General features: G+C 41.9%; 1 protein-coding gene across 8 annotated transcripts in view; it reads left to right on the forward strand.

Moving 5' to 3' along the window:
- Nucleotides 1-1735: 1735 nt before the first annotated feature.
- The window catches only part of dmxl1 (Dmx like 1), a 51034-nt gene continuing 33064 nt past the window's right edge, over nt 1736-19705 (forward strand). For 3 of the 8 annotated variants that reach the window (XM_076099380.1, XM_076099385.1, XM_076099382.1), the window contains exons 1-13: nt 1736-2116; nt 3869-4103; nt 5955-6080; nt 9582-9659; nt 10168-10246; nt 10345-10501; nt 10824-10890; nt 11155-11339; nt 11710-11929; nt 15434-15614; nt 16145-16321; nt 16493-16734; nt 18930-19647. In XM_076099380.1, coding sequence (XP_075955495.1) covers nt 4017-4103; nt 5955-6080; nt 9582-9659; nt 10168-10246; nt 10345-10501; nt 10824-10890; nt 11155-11339; nt 11710-11929; nt 15434-15614; nt 16145-16321; nt 16493-16734; nt 18930-19647 — 2317 coding nt within the window. In that variant the 5' untranslated portion in view covers nt 1736-2116; nt 3869-4016. The remainder of the gene's footprint in view (nt 2117-3868; nt 4104-5954; nt 6081-9581; nt 9660-10167; nt 10247-10344; nt 10502-10823; nt 10891-11154; nt 11340-11709; nt 11930-15433; nt 15615-16144; nt 16322-16492; nt 16735-18929; nt 19648-19705) is intronic. The other 5 variants (XM_076099381.1, XM_076099386.1, XM_076099387.1 and 2 more) reach the window with 2 other exon arrangements.

Here is a 19705-nt window from a genome sequence, read left to right on the forward strand (position 1 = left end):
CTTCCAGTGCAGCTTGTAGAGCTTTTATCCAATCAGATTTCACCTGTGTCTCTAGGTAAGAACAGAGGTCAGAGGCCTGCAGACTCTCAGGTGCATCCATGTGCAGATTAAAGTAAATGGGGACGATATTGTTGATTGTCATAGTGTTCAACCAATCAGATCTTTAGTTTGACATGTTGGGCGTATTCTTTGAGTGTCAGCGCCCGCTCGCTGGCCTATAATGATGTCAGCATTAGTGCAGCTCAGTGTCTGGCACGAGGTGCAGAGTGTGCTGTGATTGGTCAGTGGGCGAGCACGTGACTATCGTGAAACGAAACTTAGCAGCAGAGGCATGTCGGGTAGTGAATCACATCACGTGATGCAGCTCAGCCAATCAAATATGGATGCGCATTCTGACTGAGCGAAATGTACCACACACCATGACACAGGGGGCTGAGACAAGGAAAGACATTGCAGAGCAGTACGTGCAATGTTCAAGTTGTGAAAGTAAAATCATAAGATGATCTCTTTGGGCCGTGACTTGTCTTGTACCGAACAGTATGTACATAGTTACAGCCTTAGAAACGAATAACTCTGGCGCTATCTTGTGGTTATAAGGTGGTATTTCAGCTGCAGGGCAACAGTGAAGGCCTAGGTATAAAATGCACGGCCGGTGTGCGAGTTTAACTGGTTTTGAATTAACTGGTTTATGTGGGAGTGCCTGAGGCAGATGTGTGGTAGGAGTGGCATTTCAGGACCCACGTAGAATAAACAGGAAATAAATATTTCGATCGTTTCGCCTCTGTCTTTCACGTAGTTTCTACGGTTTCTTTTGATAGAATATAAACGGAACACTTTGCTGGAAAATGTACTACTCGTTCGCGAGGCTGTGGTTGAGATTCCGAGGACGCATAACGAGGACCAGAGTGAATGACAAAGTTGGTGGTAGGTGTCGATGCCTGTTCAAAATACTTACGTCAATACAAAATACTTACGTCAATAAATCCTTTAAGAAACGCTCTGTTGTCCGTCTTATATTTGTATCATATATCGTTATTAATCTCATGTCAAGTCGATTTGAGACCGATGTACCTGTCTGTGCATCCATACAGCCTGTGAGTTAAACATATGAGCTCAAACACCGCGTACAGATGACTGTCAACTGTGGGAAGCTGTGATCCACCCAGATTAACTTGTGATTCAACTTCTGTAGGCTCTCACATCGCTTATGTTTTATATTAAAGACTACGGACATGCATCTTATGTTAACGATATTCTACACTGTGCAGCACACATTCATCCAGATTAGACATGACTGGTAACTCTCGTTTTGTTACTAGAGGGTTTAATAACTACACGCAAATGCCACTCCTACCACACATCTGCCTCAGGCACTCCCACATAAACCAGTTAATTCAAAACCAGTTAAACTCGCACACCGCCACTGGTGTTTACTTAGTTAACATGTGCTGGTTGCTCATCTTGACACTGCGGATGGGTTAAATGGTGGTTGCAAAAAGCTATGTTCACCCCTTTAAGGTCACTGTTAAAGTAGTCTAGGATTTATATTTCTCCACATTTTCACACTGTAATTATTTATTAGAGCAAGGTAGCCTTGGGAAGGTTGGGCAAAGTCCTCCTCATCCACATAGGCTACTGCAAATAAAATGCAATGCAGCCGCACCTGACGCGTTCACTGCAAGCCTGTAGGCCTCGCGCTGATGTCACAACGCAACTGCAAGGACCACAATGCATTGCAGCGAAGCGGTCATAATCATGACATCTTCAACATAAGGAAAAGCTTCCCCTTTGGAAGCGTTTTATTTGCTCACCTCGGGGAGATGTCGGCTCATTCGTGTGGTTAGCACTTTGAGAAGTGTTTATAAAGCTACTCGTCTTAGCGAGCAGAGGTTGTCAGGCGCTGCGTGTGTGCCATAAGTGACCTAACGTAGCAGCTAGCCGTCTAGCTCAGGAGCTCGCTAAAAGAGAGCTTCACAAGCTAGTAGGCGCTAACGCCTGCTAACTAAGGAGACGTAACGTTTAACATTGGAGAGCTACATTCATCAGAGACAGGAGCTTGTTAGGGATATCTGTTTTCGCTGTATCTACAGGACATGTTACAAAGTAGCTACACGAGGTAAGTAGAGTATTACTGTCTCTAACACTGCTCGTGTTACGGTGTTTCTGTTACAAACTGAACTGCAGATGACTATCATCGTTAGCTAAACTTGACAGCTAAGTTAGCGTCAGGATTCGACGACTGAAAACACGGGTAGTTAGCGTTAGCTAATGTATGAAGTGTTTGCTTAAAATCAGTGAGACACTTAAGCAGCTGTGTGTTCGATCCCTACTGGTGTCACGGAGTTAGTCAGACGTGGTGTCAATCGGTGTGTTTTGAGTGCTGGCGTGTGAAACGCTATCACGTGAGTCGCCGCAGGACGGAGAACACAACTCGCATGTTCTCCTGTCATAAACTATCCTAAATGTAATGCTGCACTTTGTATTCATGTGGCAGACCACATTTTGACATTGTTTCCCACTTGTTGGAAATATATTATACTGTGATGTAACGTTTGAAATGATAAGTGAAGTACCTTGCGCCCCAAAAGTGAAATAGCTAGCCAGCAGTACGCCAGGAAGGCTTCTGGAGACGTGATGTTTTATTTTGTGTATGTCAGATGACTCAACTGTCCCTCCATGCGATACTTGTGCTTAGGACATCGGCCTATACCGGTTCCGATCCAATACCAGTGTTTAATTAATAAGCGGGATGCCTCACTGTGTGGAAGTGACTGGAATCATACTTTTATGTGTAAGCTTACAACAGGCTTTACTTAAGTTTTGCTTTCTTAACTTTCTAAAACGAAATCTAACAAGTTAACACATCAATACAGCTACGTAAGTCATTATTGGGGCGATAACCGTAACAGTATCGATGCATCTCTTCCTGCAACAAAGTTTAGTGGACGAACCCTGTCAAACAAGTTTTAAAACAAGTTGTAAAACAAAGGAGACTGACCTGAAGTGAAATAAAGGTGTAAGTGAGACTGGTTGGACCAGCAAACGGAAGTGAAATACTGTACTTGCAGTATATATTTCTTAAGACAGTGCTGGTGTTATCTGTTGATACCCACTCAAATTGTAATGCATTACAAAGTCTAGCTATTGCAGTCATACAGTTGCCTCTTTATTGAATACACATGACAATAGTTTCCACCTGGGCAGTGAACAAAAGCGGCGAGAAATTCTTGCCCTCCAGGGATTATGCAACACTGAACTTGTGCGTCATCGGCTACTATAGCATCGCCTTGCTTCTCCTAGGTCCTGTGTCCCGTGCAGCTCCCTGTAAGCCCTCCCTCATGTTTACCTTTGGTGTTTTCTACCTGATTCCAATTCCTATACATACTAGTTTGTCAATAAAGAAGCTGACTATGTTTGATTCTCGGTGAAAGAACCCTTGATGATAACCAGCTGACACGAGTGGCATGGGTTTTAAGATAAGCAACCAAGATCAAGTGAGCGTTGACGCCATTTTCAGCTGTCTGTGTGCCGAATAGGTTTGATACTTATTTGCAGTGAGTCCTCTCACAATACTACCAGTATGTTTGCATGCAATGGTCCCATTGTGAGGCAAACTTCATGCAGTTTTTGACTAATGCAGAAAAGGTTAAGGAACACTTGATGCTCTGTATGCCCACAATATAATTCAACAGAAACCTTATGCAGGTCATCTATTTCCTCCTTAATAACATCCCACATGCTGAGCGTTGAATCAATTTGCAGTCAATATCCAGGAGTTAGTAATATGCTCTAGACAGGACGCATACTGAACCAAAACATTCTCTGTTTACATCTCTGTTTTTGTCTCTGCCCTCGTCCTCTTCCGTAGAGCAATCCTGTAGAGACACTGAAGTGAAATCACAGGCGAAGATGAACACGTCCTTCCCATGGTTTCCCGTGAATCTCACCTGGAGTGGGAGGGCGTTCTGAGAAGGGAGAGAGCGGAAAGGAACACAAGGGGACTATAAATAAGAGTCATGAATCTCCATCAGGTCCTCACAGGAGCTGTCAACCCCGGAGACAATTGTTTCTCTGTAGGGAGCGTCAACAATGTGCCATTCACGGTAAGATATTTCAGGCTCTACAGGGGGCTGGGTGGCCAGGCGACCGTTTCCTAATACACAATAAGAATAAATAGATTTACATTGGGTTAGGGTTAGGGGTTAAACATTTTTTTGGTACTTTTATTGTCAATAAGGTGCCAGGGTGCAAAAAAAAAAATAGCCTCAAAATAAGTAACATGGCTTGTTTATTATAAAGTGCCAGGGGAGGATCCCCACGACAGAGGTCCAGGCTAAGCCCTGGATGTTACTTACTGGCCCCTAGCCTCATGTCATTTTGCAAAAGTGGCCCCCGGGACAAGAACGTTCAGTATCCCTGTTTCATACCTTTTTTTTAAAGAAACATTTTACACTTCAGAGCTATCACTATTAAAATAAATATTTTTCTTTATGTGGCAGTTTTTTTGTTGTGAAAAAAAAAGAGCTCTCATTACTCTTACTCACTGCTAACTTTGCATGACAATTATTCTCAAAATGGTGTTGTATGTGGCACTGGATGCATCGATATGTTTAATGTCGGTTATATGAGTAATGTATTTGCACGGAATGTTTCTCTTTTTTTGTCTTAAAAACAGCATTGTTAAAATTAACAGTGAATTTGAAAGATTGAGCTGGATGAAAATGTCAGTGCCCCTTTCTGCTTGGTCATCATACACACGATGTTGAATTGCTTCTGCTTTGCTTCTGGATTAAGCCTTGGCTGAGTAGATGACAGCCTAAACAGTAGCTATGCTCATTAAACATGGCACTTTCTGTGTGAAATATAAGGTCTAAAGGTCTAAAGGCCTGAAAGAGGCAAACCCCACTTGCCACGCAAAAGTTTTGATTTATAAAAAACAACTTGACAGGAGAATGTGCACACCTGTACGGAAACTCTGACCCATACGCACGAACACTATGGAGACGGGAAATTGGCGACACAGATGGTAGAAATTAAATGTGAGAGGCATCATTATATGTATAATGATCTCAAGCAGTGTTATTTGTGCTCGTGCTAGTGAGCCTTAACTATTCCATAAGCACTTCTCAATTGTGAAAGACATAAGCCAGTTAATATCTCAAATCAAATGTTGCTCAATATTTCATATTTGCTTTCTGCACCATCACATTCTCCACCCCCAGAGTGCAGAGCGGAGGTCCGCACTACAGACACACGTGATCAGCTGTGGATGGAATGATTAGGAGCACCTCGATTTCTGTGTTCAGACCGAGGCTTTTGCCAAGTTGCAATTTATGTTATGCGTTACTTTCTTCCTTCTCTTTGTCCCTCAAAGAGCTCCCTCCATCATACCTATAACAGATAGGGATGTGTTGGTGCGATCAAATGCTTTATTTTGTCAATGCTAACTGCATTATAATGTAGCTTATGTCATTGTGTGATGTTAACTGATATATCATTTTTAGGTCATGCTTAAAAGTGCAGAAGCACATCTCTGGACAGCAGGATGTCCTGAAGGTCTTAGGACTGTGTGTCTGAAATACAAAGGCACACCGCTGACTGCTTTTCCACTCTGTGATCTCAACGGCAACTCTGTGAGATACTGCCGCGATGCTATTCAGAGAGTGGATCAATAGGACTATTTCTGTTCGCCCGTCCTCTTGTGAAGGAGACAGAGTCACGGTGAATCACTGCTCATGTGAAGATCTCCCTCTGAGAGCCACAGAAATAGAGCATTGAATTCTACTCTTATCTGCTCGTGCTCCAGAGCTGTCGTACGTCGGTTGTTTGATGCGGCCACACCGGCTCCAGGACAAGTGACGTTAAAGTGACCCCCCCCCCCCCCTCATGCAATCCTTTCTGCGTGGATCCGAGTGTCCTCTTCATCTCTCTCTCCCCTCCCTGTCTCCCGATAGGCCTATGCGTCAGGTTGTGACGTGGTGATTTTGGGCAGTGACTTTGAGCGACTGCAGATCATCCCAGGGGCCAAACATGGCAACATCCAGGTCTGCTGCGTCGACTGCTCACTGCAGGGTGGACAGGTAAGAGTAATGGAGTGGTGTTCTCTCATGTTGGGCCCTCAGACTGAAATACCATTCCATTTTTGTTGAGCACAAACATTGCAGTTTAAATTAATGTGTATCTGTTATCACTGGGAAGGTAAAATATTTAATTGTATTGTAGATCAATGGGAGGTAAAGAATTTGCTCCAGAAAATGTTGCCACCATAATATAATTCATACCCAACGTTTTAATGCCGTTCATTGGTTTGAAAGAGATCAAACTGCACAATGACGTACGGTTCTCCTTCCTTTTTGCCTCGTTTTATTTGAATGACTACACAATCTGGGGGGAATGTGTGGTAGTCGGGCTCAGTTCAGTGTCGGCAGAATCGTATCGATATGATGAATCTCGCCCAAATGCCGCTAAAATGTCCAGGACTCTGTGCTCAGATTTGGTTTTAGAATGTATCTTTTTGCCGGGTACATTAGTGGCAGGCTCTCTTATTAAGTGTTCACAGCTCGTGTTTTCAGGGAAGAGATGTATTGGCAACGTCAAAGTCTGTTTTAATGAACTTTCGCTTCCTGTCATCAACTTGCAGTGAGAAAGAAATTCACCCTGTAGATCCAGTAGTTGTACAGCAGGCACATTCGCTGATGTAATGCCACTGATAAGCCCTTTAATGACCCCAAAATGGGTTCAAGTGTTGCCACAAACAAAAGGTCTGTTGTTTTTGTAATTTATATCTGGGACAGATCTGTATTAATGTTTTGTGGTCTTTCTGATGTTTCTTATTGAGCTTTGGTCCGAGTTAAGCTGTAGCACAAGAGAATAGCTTGTGTATACACTTTCAGTTTGCTACAGGACTAGTCGCGATACAAAACTTGCTGGCGCTAGTTGACCCGCTGATAGCCCAGCTCGAGCTGCTTTGGGTTCTTTGAGTAGTTTCTGCTGGAGTTTTGGACCTTTACCTTTTTATAGAGTGATGCCGTAAAAGCTAACCGTAAAAGATCAGACCTGAATCTATGCAATGTCTGCGCTAAATCTCTGCAGTTTGTTTATAATAATTCTACCAGCTTGCTTGTATTGTTTTAAAATCCGTGGCATTGATTACAAGGAGAAAGTTACGACTATATCACGTACTTACTCAAGCTTGATATAGTGCTGTTTGTCTTTTTTAATGGAAGCTACAGTGACTGTACTCACGATTCCTCTTAGTTACTGAGTAACGATGCTGCAATCAAATAAAAAAGGAGAATTCCAGTATTACAACACCTTCATACATCTGTAATTACTATAATGATATGTTACATTGTCAGTTTCTGTTAGTAGACACAGAGTTTAAAACTTTCCTCTCCAGCTGAACGAACGAAGAAGCGAGTGAGAGAGAGAAAGAGAGAGCACATCAGTGGTCAAGCGAGCTAGAGAGCGAATAAAAAGAGAGGCCGGTGATAGTGAGAACAAAGCCGTGAATCAGAAGAATGAAACGTCACCTTCTGATTGTATCACGGCAGTGACGTTCTAAAGCACAAATAAACACATCCGCACCTCCTCACAAACCTGTGGGAAGGTGCCGGATTATGAATGAATGCAGCCCAAGGCACACTTCATCCTGCTGGGTGTCCGGATCTCAGCTCAGTCACTGACACAGTCCAACACAGCGCCACACAGAGGAGAGACTGACAGGAGAAACGCATACAAACAGAAGCACCTTAAAACACCCTGCGATGTAACAACCCCTCTGTCGCGTCTGTGCATCACAAAGCTGCGTGGTTCTACCTGGGAATCAGAGCGTGCTGCACACCCTGCTTATTGACTGGGGGTTCCATCCCCACATGGGGTCCACAGGCTGTTTGCTGAAGCCCTAAAATGTCCCCAACACAGCAAAATAAGAAGTAGAGAGAAAATACACCGCCACTCACTTCTACTGGGTCGTTATTAATGACTGTGGGAGATTATTTTTAAGGCAATTATATTATTATATCTATTAAAGGCGGAAGTCATTATTGCCAGCCCATCACTGTAATTTGAGTTTATTTTTTAATTGGGGATGGTGGCAGTCTTGTTAAAACTGCAGGGAGCAACACCAGATTTCATTAAAATGAGAGAGAAAATGTGCACACCAAATCCTTCACCATTCTCCTCATGTCATGTGATGTTTAATCCAATTCAGTCGGGTCAGAAGTAACCTCGCAGCGTGGTCTAGATTCTCTTTTAAGCATGCTCAGTCGGTTCCACCTCTTCACGCTGTGATATTTGCAATGCTGTTAGTTTTCACAGCTTAGTTCTGCACACCTGTATGTTGGCACTTCAGATGCATTTTGTAAGCATTAATGACCCACTGCAATGAAACATGTATTTTCCTTAATCATTACATTGAAGGTGTAATTAGTCCAAATTAAATATTACCACATTATTGTGGGACATTGCTCAAATTGGAGCATAACATAATCACTCAGCTGGGGTGTTATGAAAATCTGACCAAAGAATAGTCGTCATAACACAAAAAAAGGATATTCAGTTCTATGCAACTCACATTTTTTCCCTTTTTGCTGCTCGCATAAAGTCTCGTACTTTATATTACATGCATACTGTTTGTTATACAGCGTAGACATGTTACATTTTGCTCTCCACTGGAATTTTATTGAACGTGGACTGTTTCCTAAAAACGGTTTCCTTATGTATCGTCATGTCATGAGCCATTGTCTGCCTCAAAAGATTTTGTGTGTGTGTGTGTGTGTGTGTGTGTGTGTGTGTGTGTGTGTGTGTGTGTGTGTGTGTGTGTGTGTGTGTGTGTGTGTGTGTGTGTGTGTGTGTGTGTGTGTGTGTGTGTGTGTGTGTGTGTGTGTGTGTGTGTGTGTGTGTGTGTGTGTGTGTGTGTGTGTGTGTGTGTGTGTGTGTGTGTGTGTGTGTGTGTGTGTGTGGCTCCTCTCACGGCATTCATTCAGTGACAGTCAGCATATTATTTTCCCCAATAGAGACAAGCTTGTATTATCCAAGACCCTGACCTTATTAAGCTTGTTAGTTGTGTTCACTGTCAGACATTTCCTCCATTCAGTCTGTTTAACATTGTGACTGTGGCTCCCATGGAAAGCACTCGAGCATTTAGCCCTAAGCAGTGCGTGAGCGGGAGGTGTGCATACGGCAGACAAGTCAATGTAGACTAAACACTGGGTTGTTATATCCTCAAGGTATTTTGTTGTTTTTTTCCAGGTACTTCACTCATTCATATGTCATGGTTTATATAATAAACTTTAGCAAGCAGGATCTTGAATAAGGACCTACAGTGATTATTTACTGTCTAAATCTTAAAGTTAGTAGTATTTCAAAACTTTAACGTCATTCATTTAGCAAGAAAAGGTTGTATTTTTGTATATTTTGTAGTTTTAGTTTAAATGTAATTGACAATAATTTGATGATTGTAGAATTGTAATACAATATGCGGAGTAATTTGTGATTCTTGCAGATGTTTTCAGTGACACCTTCTCACTCTATCAGAAAACGTGTTGATATTTAACATGTTGCCTTGTTCCTGCTGACAGATTGCAGCTTCCTATGGAAGCATCGTGTGCGTCTTTGAGCCCGTTCAGCATCCAGATCAGAAAGACACTTCACTGACTGTGAGTTGCCAACGTTGTCTTCAGGTCACAGTCCTGCATGTATTAAGATCATCCTGAAAAACAAGGTTTTCTTTCTCTTTCAACAACGTTCTCTTGATATTTGAAATGGAGCAGAATATTAAAAGTCATCGGAAAGCTACCAGGGGAAGAGCTAATAATTCACATGCACATTCTTCCTTAAATATTATATGAAGTCACTGTCACATTTTACTGTTTATTCCTGTTCTATACTGGGTGCAGACGTTTGTGATGTCGGTGTTGAATGACCTTCTATTGTTAGAAGTCCAAGAGTAGTCATAAGGAATGGAAACATTAGATACGACTCGGTACCTCTTTCATTGCAGAAGTTGCCTGTATTACAGCTGCTGATCACATGTGGCTCACATGTGATCCACTTCACTGTTGGTTCTTGTTATGCAGTTGTAACTACTGATACAAGGGACTCAATTAAATGATTTATTTCTTAATCTGTCACAGTTTTTTAAAATGTCTATTTGTTTTTGTACAGAAGTTGAACTGCCAATGGCAGAAGACCGGTCAGTTTGTATTAAAGTCTATGGTGCGGAACCTGGCCTGGCACCCCACAGGTAGGTTAATACAAAGTTCTCTCTAAATGTAACAATATATGCAATTATATCCTTGTATGATGCAAGACATGTCTTTGAATGTGTTTCTGTGTATCCAGGCAGCATGCTCTTAACTGGCTCTAGTAGCCTCCAGTTATGGTCCACTGTTGCTGGAGTGAAAGATGAAGATGAAGATGAAGCTGAGGACGGGGGAACGCAGACAGAAACGACCACGAGAGAGACTCGTTCTGCCTGGATGTGCATCTGGCAGAGCAAGTAAGAACTGATTAGAACCAAATCTGCACACAAAGCTCTCTAACATGGGGATTGAGTTGCTTGCCTTTTCATTATTTAAATGTACTCAAACTGGTTATAACTTGTTATCAACACTATTTTTAGTTATGTGCTAAATGGACAATTTAGTAAAACCAGCTTAATATTTTTTGATATTATCTCTAATGCATCCGACTTTGAATTTAGTTGTAATTGATTAATTTCAACATATTATAATCTGCCTCAAACAGTAGCCATTATTTACTACATATTTGTAAAGAAACAAGTATTGAAAATATGAATACATATCTTTGTTTGTCTGAAGGATGGCATCTCAAGTCAGTCTAATGAAGTTCTCTCCTGATGGGGAATTCTTTGCTACTGCTGGTCGGGTAAGTCAAGCTTTTAGCAGGATTTCAAGTTCTCTAAAGTCATATGCACGACATTAATCAGACAGAGAAGCAGCATTATTGCGGTATATAGTATTATGTGGATACAAGTTTATGTGTACATTCATTGCCTACTCACATTGATACAGCCAAATGCTGTAAGCTTGAGAGTAATTGTAAAGCAACTGACCAGTACCTCCTTTGGTGTTTGTTGCCTACAACCCGATGGCTCTACAGCGTGGTATCAATTCTATCTCTCCTCCTCAGGATGACTGCCTGGTGAAGGTCTGGTACAACACCACGAAGTGGAAGCTGGGTGTTTCCAGACTCTTCACACCTCCAGAACCCAGTGACTGTTTCCAGGGAGACCTGGCCTTCTCCTTTGTCTACCTGGCCCATCCCCGCTCCGTTACTGGCTTCTCATGGAGGAAGACCAGCAAGTACATGCCGCGGTACGGACGCTGTCGAGGCAACATTTCACAGCCGCCTCGCCGCAGCCATGATTCATATATTTTCTCAGTTAGTTCAGTTTGACCTAAGCTGACACAAGTGAGAACAGCCTGTCAATAATTGATTGCAATAATAAACCATTGTCCCTTATTCCACCTATTCTAATTGTTTTAACATTTTCCTTTTAAGTAAATCAGAAGAGATGAGGTTCAGACATCTTCTTTGTCACCAGTGTCATTGCGACTCTTTCTAATCTTCACTTTCTGACCTTTTACTTCAGTTTATCTCACTGAAGGCGTTTCTGCTGTCTGTTATCAGCACATTAGATGATGAAAATCATTGCTGACATCCTTCCTTCGTCTCTCCTAACAGAGGCGCGGTGTGTAACGTCCTGCTCACCTGCTGTAAGGACAGCGTGTGCCGGCTCTGGGCGGAGACGCTCCTGCCGGGTGACGGTCTCCTGTCGGGTTACCCAAACAACCACGCTTCTGGCCAACACGGTGACGCACCCAGATGTGGTGGCCCCCCCTCTAGCAACACCTGCAATGGGAAGTTGCACGGAAGGACGGCACAAGAAGTGAGCTACTCTAATGTAGGTTTTTGTTCTTTTTTTTTTTTTTTTTTTTATTATTTTGGTACAACTAGCTAAAAACAAATGCAGTAAATTCTACTTTCATGAAGGTTTTAGAGAAGTGTTGCTTCAACTTTATTGTCATTTCAGAGGCTGTAGTTTGGTTGAATTGTTTTGCATGATATTGAATACTATTAATAATTTAGTCTACCCATATTAATAGAAATGAGGTGGACAAAATGTTCTCTCTCAAACATAATCTGGTTTAATTCCACAGCACTTTAACTTCAGTTGCCAAAATGACCTGAAAAACGAAACATTATCTTTAAGGAAGAATTGAGTTCTGGGCGGTTGTATTAAATGCGTGTATCTAACACAGTGAGCGTGTATCTTACTAAATATAATAACTACATACATTTATTTAAGAAGAGAGCAGGAAGTTGATCATTAGAACCCAAATCACACCATAAAAGAGAACTTAAAATTATACAGTTTTCTATAATGTGTAATAATTCTCAATGGCATTATCAGTTCGTAGATTTACCTGCACATGGTTAGGTTAAAATTGACAAATGTACACAGCATCTGAATAACGTAGATCAAAGGAGTGCTCGCTGCAGGCAAAACAACTTTATTCTGTCAGAAAGCATTATTTTTAAATCTGTAATCATGAGAATATTGTCTGTTTGTTCCAAAATGCAAAGAGAATCGACCTAATTTTACTAATAGTGGAGAAATAAAAGGCACAAATGCTGTGATCTCTGGTCTTCTGTATTTTCACTCCTGCGAATGAAGGACACCCGGGTGCTGCAGAGATGAGGGAACAAAAAGGGAGGCTGAGATAGAAGAAGAAGAAACGGCGGCTGAGTGGAGTTAAAAGAGAAACTGAATTGGCTATCAGACATGAAGGTGGTTTTTGAAGCTTACGAGGTTTAAGACGAGCGTCAGTGAAGAATATCGGCCTCCTTTCTGTAATCTGTGGAACATCTCAAAATTACAACTTTAACTTTTGCTGCCTGTTTTTCTGTTTCATTTAGCTGCTGTTGGTTCACATCTGTGATGGAGGGGTCTTCTGCTTTAAGTGACTTGCGGGGTCGCTGACAGCCTAGCTGGTCCTCAAACACAATACTTAACATCCATTTTGATATGGACATTAAAATGGTTGTGGATCTCACTGGCACTTGCAGAGCTCAGGGCTCATTAGATTACAGGAAAAATAGGTATGCTAATTTCCCCACTGTGCCTCGAGGAGAGTCTGTAAGAGTACGCGTGCGGAATTATTCATTAAAATATCAGTCTGTGCTGCATGATCCAGTCTGAGGTTACTCTCTCTCCCTACAAAACTGAATGGATGGGCGAAACTAATATATCCCCATTTTAAACTCTATTTTAGTGTGATGCCTCAGGGTGGGATGAACAGTTCAAGTTACCTCACAAAATCAACGAGGATGATTAAACCCAAAGTTTATAGATAAGGATGTTGTTTGAGAGCCTCCTCAGGAGACGATGATATGGGATTTCCACCACAATCTCATTTTCTACATATTATACCATTCAAAATGATTCGTATATGCTTTGTATGGAATGTTATGCATTCACTTGAGAAAACACAAATATTTGCCCTGTTTTTCTAAATTATTGAGATAATCATCTCGATAATTCTGAGAAAAGTTTTACTTACTAAATTATTAGCATCAACATATACAAAGTACTCATAATGCAGAGTTGCTTTTTTTTTTTTTTGGATAATCTATATTATATAATTGGAGTATTATCATTGATGCATTACTGTGTTCATCACTTTAATGTCGCAGCACGGAACGGTGGGTCTTATTGTAATTAGTGTGTATACTGCTGGGGCGCTTCATCTACAATGATGCATAATTATTATTATTGGCTTCCAAAATTTTGTGCAGTAGAATTATTAAATGGCGTAAAATTGAATCATTTAAGTAAATAACAAGTAATTGTACTTGGTTACATTCCACCACTGAGTATATGAGAGCTTCTTGCAGGATTTTGAGGTATCTCGTTATGCATTGCGCCTCCGTAGCTTCGTACTGCTTTGTGAGTTAAAATACAGATGTTATACATATTTGATTGGTTGTGATGAGCACATGCATCTCAATAATACTTGGAGAAACTGCAGCCCTACAGCTCTATTACATTACTCATGCTGCATAAAATCTGTGGAAATGAAACTCATCGTTATGTTAAATAATCTCCATGAACCTTGAGATGCTTTATCCTGACTGCTGTTACAGTTTAAAACCTTGTCGTTAGCATTAACAGAGGCTCAAGTCTAGAAGTATACACTTTACATGTTACTGCAAAACAACAGAAATTACAGAACACAAGTACCAAATACAGTTTAACTTTAATTACACTCCTCTCAGTGTGCTCCACCCATAATTGCGCGACGGACTTTGAATTACGTTTTTTAATGTTGACTGAGATTCTCTTTTCTCCACTACATAAAAACTTAGAACATGTGGGCTTAACCGTTGCAGTCCCAGTGAGCTGCTGATTTTGCGGCAAGTGATGCGATGTCGTGTCTGATCCGTTTTCAGTTAATTTCTCCCCACAAAAGTTATATCTTGAATATTTAACACAACACTATGAGCTCTTTGTTCCAATACAAGACAGGGAGGAAAATAAATCATTCACCTGTTGCTTTAAATTTCCAATTCAATGTTCTCTTTTTCAAATAGTCCAGCCATATCCATTCATGTAATGAAATGACACCATAGGATCCTCCTCACCCCGGGAATATGCACAAACATTAATGCTTTGCTATAGTGGCATTTAACAACGTAACAGACGTAGCCTGAACATGGCCAGACAGAAGCCACAGAAGCCGGTCTCAGAAAATGGTGAATTAAAAATGGTCGTATGCAAAAGTAGCCGACAGAAGTAAAACACGTGATAAACTCCAGCTGGTGTCACGGTGATAAACTCTCACTTCTCTCTCTCAAACTGTAAAAAGGGCCTTCACCTAGATTTCTGATGGTTAGTTTGATTTTCAGATTCATGCAGGCTTTTTTTTTTTTGGCTATAAATTATATTGAGTTGAATGTGTTCATCAAAATGTATTTATTTATGTATTATTACTTTGACTTGGATGCTAAGTTCAACAGTTCTTCAGTAAGTACTGTAATAGCGTCAGAGATGCTTCATTCAGATTTATTGGTTGTTTATCGCCGGTAAATTGGCTTTTTATTGCTCCAAACTATCAAAATAATCCACTAACGGTCAACCTCTAAATTGGGCAGTTAACCTAAATGTTGTTTAAGCATCTATAACATTTAATTAAATTCCCATCCCAAAGACACGCACCTGTTCACCAAAGCAGAGCAGCTCTGGCTGAGAACTGAAATGTGGTGTCTAACAATCCCGCCCCACCCTCCAGAACAAAGTCATTTAAGAACATCCAAATCTCTCTGGAGATTCATGCAAGCGCTCATTGTCTCATTCAACTTTGTCTATTGATTATCTAACGTGAATAATGAATGTTTTCCCTTACAGTTGAACTTTCAAGAATCATTGCACGGCTCCTTTTACCGGGACGTCCCGCAGCCGTCTCTGACTGGCTGCCTGCCTCACCATCAGAGCCGGCACTACAGCCACAAGAGGAGCAGCAGCAGCGTGCCGCATGCCAACGCTCTCTGCCACTTCCACATCGCTGCCAGCATCAACCCGGCCACAGGTTAGACTCAAACACATTACTTTCTGTGACGAGTTGAGAAACCAAACAAACTCTCCAAATCAAGTGAAGAATTTGAAGCTACAAGATGGTGCTTCTTAAAGAGGAAGGAGAGAACGTAGACACCTCCAGTATTGCAACATATTAGTTATTCCTAAACCACAGAGGAAGCATATAGTTCGCTCTGCTTGAATAAAATCAGCTGGAGGTCGGAGGGTTGTAACTCCTATGGCAAAAAATGGTGCAATTTGTAAATTGCCCGAGGTTGTTTATTTAACGTCAGTTTAACTTGCATGAATGAACTTAACTTGCTTAAGCATGAATTGTGGGGCAGACCTTGTAGATATCTTCAGCCCTGAGGTGGAGAAGTCTTGTAGAATGGTATGTGAATGCTTGAATTTCATTTTAGCATACTTCAAACAATGCTAATATTCATGAAAGTTCATTTTACTCCCGCTTGCCCCTAATGTAATGTAACTTAAATCTCTTTTTCTCAACCTAACCCTCTTCATCTCTTATGGTCTTTATCACAGACATTCCTCTGCTGCCCTCCATCTCCTCTCTGAGTTCTGTGGATGACGAGGAACCTGGAGGTCCGTTCACCGTCCACTGGCTCAACAACAAAGAGCTTCATTTCACTTTAGCTATGGAGGTCTTCTTGCAGCAGCTCCGAGGCAGCCTGGAGCAGCAGGAGGAATGCTCCCATGAAGGTACGGAAAAATGTTTGGATCAGGCGTTTGAAGCGGCGTGTATATGATGCTGGAATAACACTGTGGAAACTATACTGCGTTCTAAAAGCCGGACCGTTACATATTGCATTAGTCTTTCACACTGATTTTCTGAATTTACACGTGGGCACTATGATTTGCATTCTCTTCCAGTGCCTGACGATGAGGATAACTTTGATGAGGAAGATGATAGAAGCAGGCCAAGTGACTCGCAGGGACCTGAGGCTGCAGAGCTTCCTCTGGCAGCCGTGAAGCACCAGGTGGATGTGCTGTTAGAAGAGTGGAATAAAGGGGCAGACATGTTGTTCAGTATCCATCCCATGGACGGCTCTCTTTTAGTCTGGCACGTCGACTGGTTAGATGAATACCAGCCAGGCATGTTCAGACAAGCTCAGGTACGTTCACTGTTGATGTGGTTTATGTTTTTCATCCCCTTTTCGACCGCAGGAGCTTTCACCAGGGACTAGGAACCTTCTGAGGTACTCGTTGTGGTTCAACTGCCGGGACAAGGGAGCATTTCTCGTCTTTTTGATAACATTCAAAGTGAAGTTGGGCTTCTTGACTCATATAAAAATAGCCAAGGAGAAAGAGAGAGAGATTACGCGAGAGAGCTGAGGTTTTTTTCTGATTGTTACATTTTAAAGCACAAATAAATAACCCTCAAACACTCAATAGATGATTTGCTCTGGAGACAAACACTCTTAGTTTATTTATTCCCCTGTATTTCGTTCATTATATTAAATGGGCATCATGCAGAAGCAAATGTCCTCGAACGTGACAAAACAAACCTCAGTGACCACGAGTAGCCCTCGACAGTCTCTAAGGGCCTGTGCTACAAAGCCAGTGCTACATACCCAGAATATCTTTTGGTTATCAGGTTTAATGAACCCTAACAACCGCAATCCAGCAAAACGGTCCTACGAAGCTGGTCATCAACTCATTAGATCAACTCAGGATTTCTCAATCCGGCTGAGAGCATGGTTACATAAATGGGGCGGTGTTTGCAGCATTTGACCAATCGCAAACATGGACAAGTACGCTCTAAGCAGAGAGGCCCATTTTACAAAAGAGAAAACTATAATATCAGAGAAATATGAAGAAGTTAAACACATAATTCAGGCTGAAAGTAACAGTTTAAACTGACAAATGAAGGAAGGACAGTTGGTAAGACGTTGCAGCTGAAAAAATACGGCTAAAAAATTGCCACACGCCATAATAACACATCTGCCAGACATTCATTTTACAGAATACACACGGATAATTATAGTCAGATCTATCTTGCTCTAGATGAAGCAGTGCTATTATAAATCTGTTCATTTACACATTCACACAGTCAGCAATTTATTGACGGCTGTCTTTTCTACAGTCTAACTGTCCTTTAGTCTGCATTATGACTTTAACTTCTTAATATTTGTGAAGTAATAATTTACAACCCACGTACCAAGCTGTGATTGGTCGGTAGGCGGGACTTTTATACGAGTTGATCGCTTATCTCGAACATAACCTGCTAGGTTAGGTGTTCAGCATTGGAACCACTGTCGTAGGACTGGAAACCTTAGTTAACTCTGACGTCACCTCGCTAACCCCAAATGCTGCTTCGTAGTACAGGCCTCAGGTCAGTACACGGACAACAATGGGCTGAAGGAAGCTTCTCGTAGATTACTGCCTCTTCAAGAAATGGCTGTTTTTTTTCTCCTTCACACTTGTCTGAGGAAGATCTTGTAGATTGAAGCGTTGCCTTGAAAAGAGAAAATGATAAACTATTTATTTGGAGCCCAAAAGTGTGAATACCTCCTTTTTGCCCTGCAGATACGTTTTTTTTAATTTGTAGATGTTTTATGAACAAACTTAATCCCTCAAGATTGATAATGAAATACATAGTGTTATGATGGGGAAACTACAGTAAAGCAAATGTTATTTTTTCTCCTTTACAATTAAATTAACATTGTAAACTAAGCAGACTTTTACTGGGTCGCTCTCGTTTGTATTCACAACTTCTTTCTCGGGGAAATAATTAATTTGTCTTCTCAAAAGGGTTGTAAATCATTTTGGCAGCTGTGATGGTCCAGTTGTTTTAATGACTTCTCATCCAGGCGTTTAGACAATTATATTCCAATTATGCGTGACTTCATATCAAGTTCATAAGTCTCTTGATGCATTTTATTAGTGCTGAAATAATGAGAGCCTCGTGACGTGGCAGTTAGTCACTCAAGCAAGGCGGCTAAAAGAATCCACGGTTTCATTGGCATTCAGGTTGAGTAGGCCTGACTGCTTCAATTTGATAAAACAGACAGGATTCCTGGTATTATTATTATTATCAGCATAAGTATTTCAAATCATTATCATTTAATTTCTGAATGGAGAAAAGGAGAGTTTTCGCTCTTTGTTTTGGAGCTAACCCTTTTCTAAAATGACCTCTTGATCTTCAGTGCCGTCTGTCATTACCATGTTCACATTGAACCCCAGCTGTTTCCTAATGTACGCTTATTTAAAGCTAAATTACAATTACTTGATTGACTGAGCCATTCTTATCACGAACATCCCACTTGCTCTAGATTTCATTGCTTCGATGTCTTTCTTTCTCTCTCAGGTGTCGTTCGTGTCCCGTATACCTGTAGCGTTCCCTGCAGGTGATGCAATCTCCTTGAGCCACAGTGTGGTCATGTACGCCTGCAACAAGAACGTGGATCTGGCCATCCAACATGGCAGACAGCGGCCACCTGGGAGCACACTGCCTCAAACCAAATCTGCTCTGATAAGCTACGGGGGTCAAGGAAAAGCTGCACCCAGCAGCAGTCTCCGACTAAGCATCTTCACCCCCAACGTCCTCATGATTTCCAAACACGCTGATGGCTCCCTGAACCAGTGGGCAGTCGGCTTCGCAGAGGACTCCGCTTTCTCCACTGTGCTCAGCGTCTCGCACAAGTCGAGGTACTGTGGCCACCGCTTCCACCTCAAGGACCTGGCCTGTCACTCATTACTGCCTCTGCTCCTCACCACCTCGCACCACAACGCCTTGAGGACGCCAGAGGCAGACAGCATCCTGGCCCCTCCGGACGCCTACTCCTGTGGTTTCTCTCATCCAGCATTTCTGCCCCGGGGGTCACGACCCAGCCGGGGATCCCTGGGTGCAGTGACTCAGGACCCCAACGCAATCTACAGTGAACTGATTTTATGGAGAGTGGACCCTGTCGGCCCGCTGTCTTTGTCTGGAGGGGTCTCCGAGCTAGCTCGGATCAATTCCCTCCATGCATCAGCGTTTGCTCAAGTAGCCTGGCTGCCCACATTCATTCCCAGCAGCTGTTTAGGTGAGAAAAATATTGTTTTGTTGTTGAGATATTTTTTAAAGCGACAGGGGATACTCTG

The sequence above is a fragment of the Anarhichas minor genome, unplaced genomic scaffold (assembly GCF_050575085.1).
Source record: "Anarhichas minor isolate MPS153535 unplaced genomic scaffold, ASM5057508v1 ptg000025l, whole genome shotgun sequence".
Taxonomy (NCBI): Eukaryota; Metazoa; Chordata; class Actinopteri; order Perciformes; family Anarhichadidae; genus Anarhichas; species Anarhichas minor.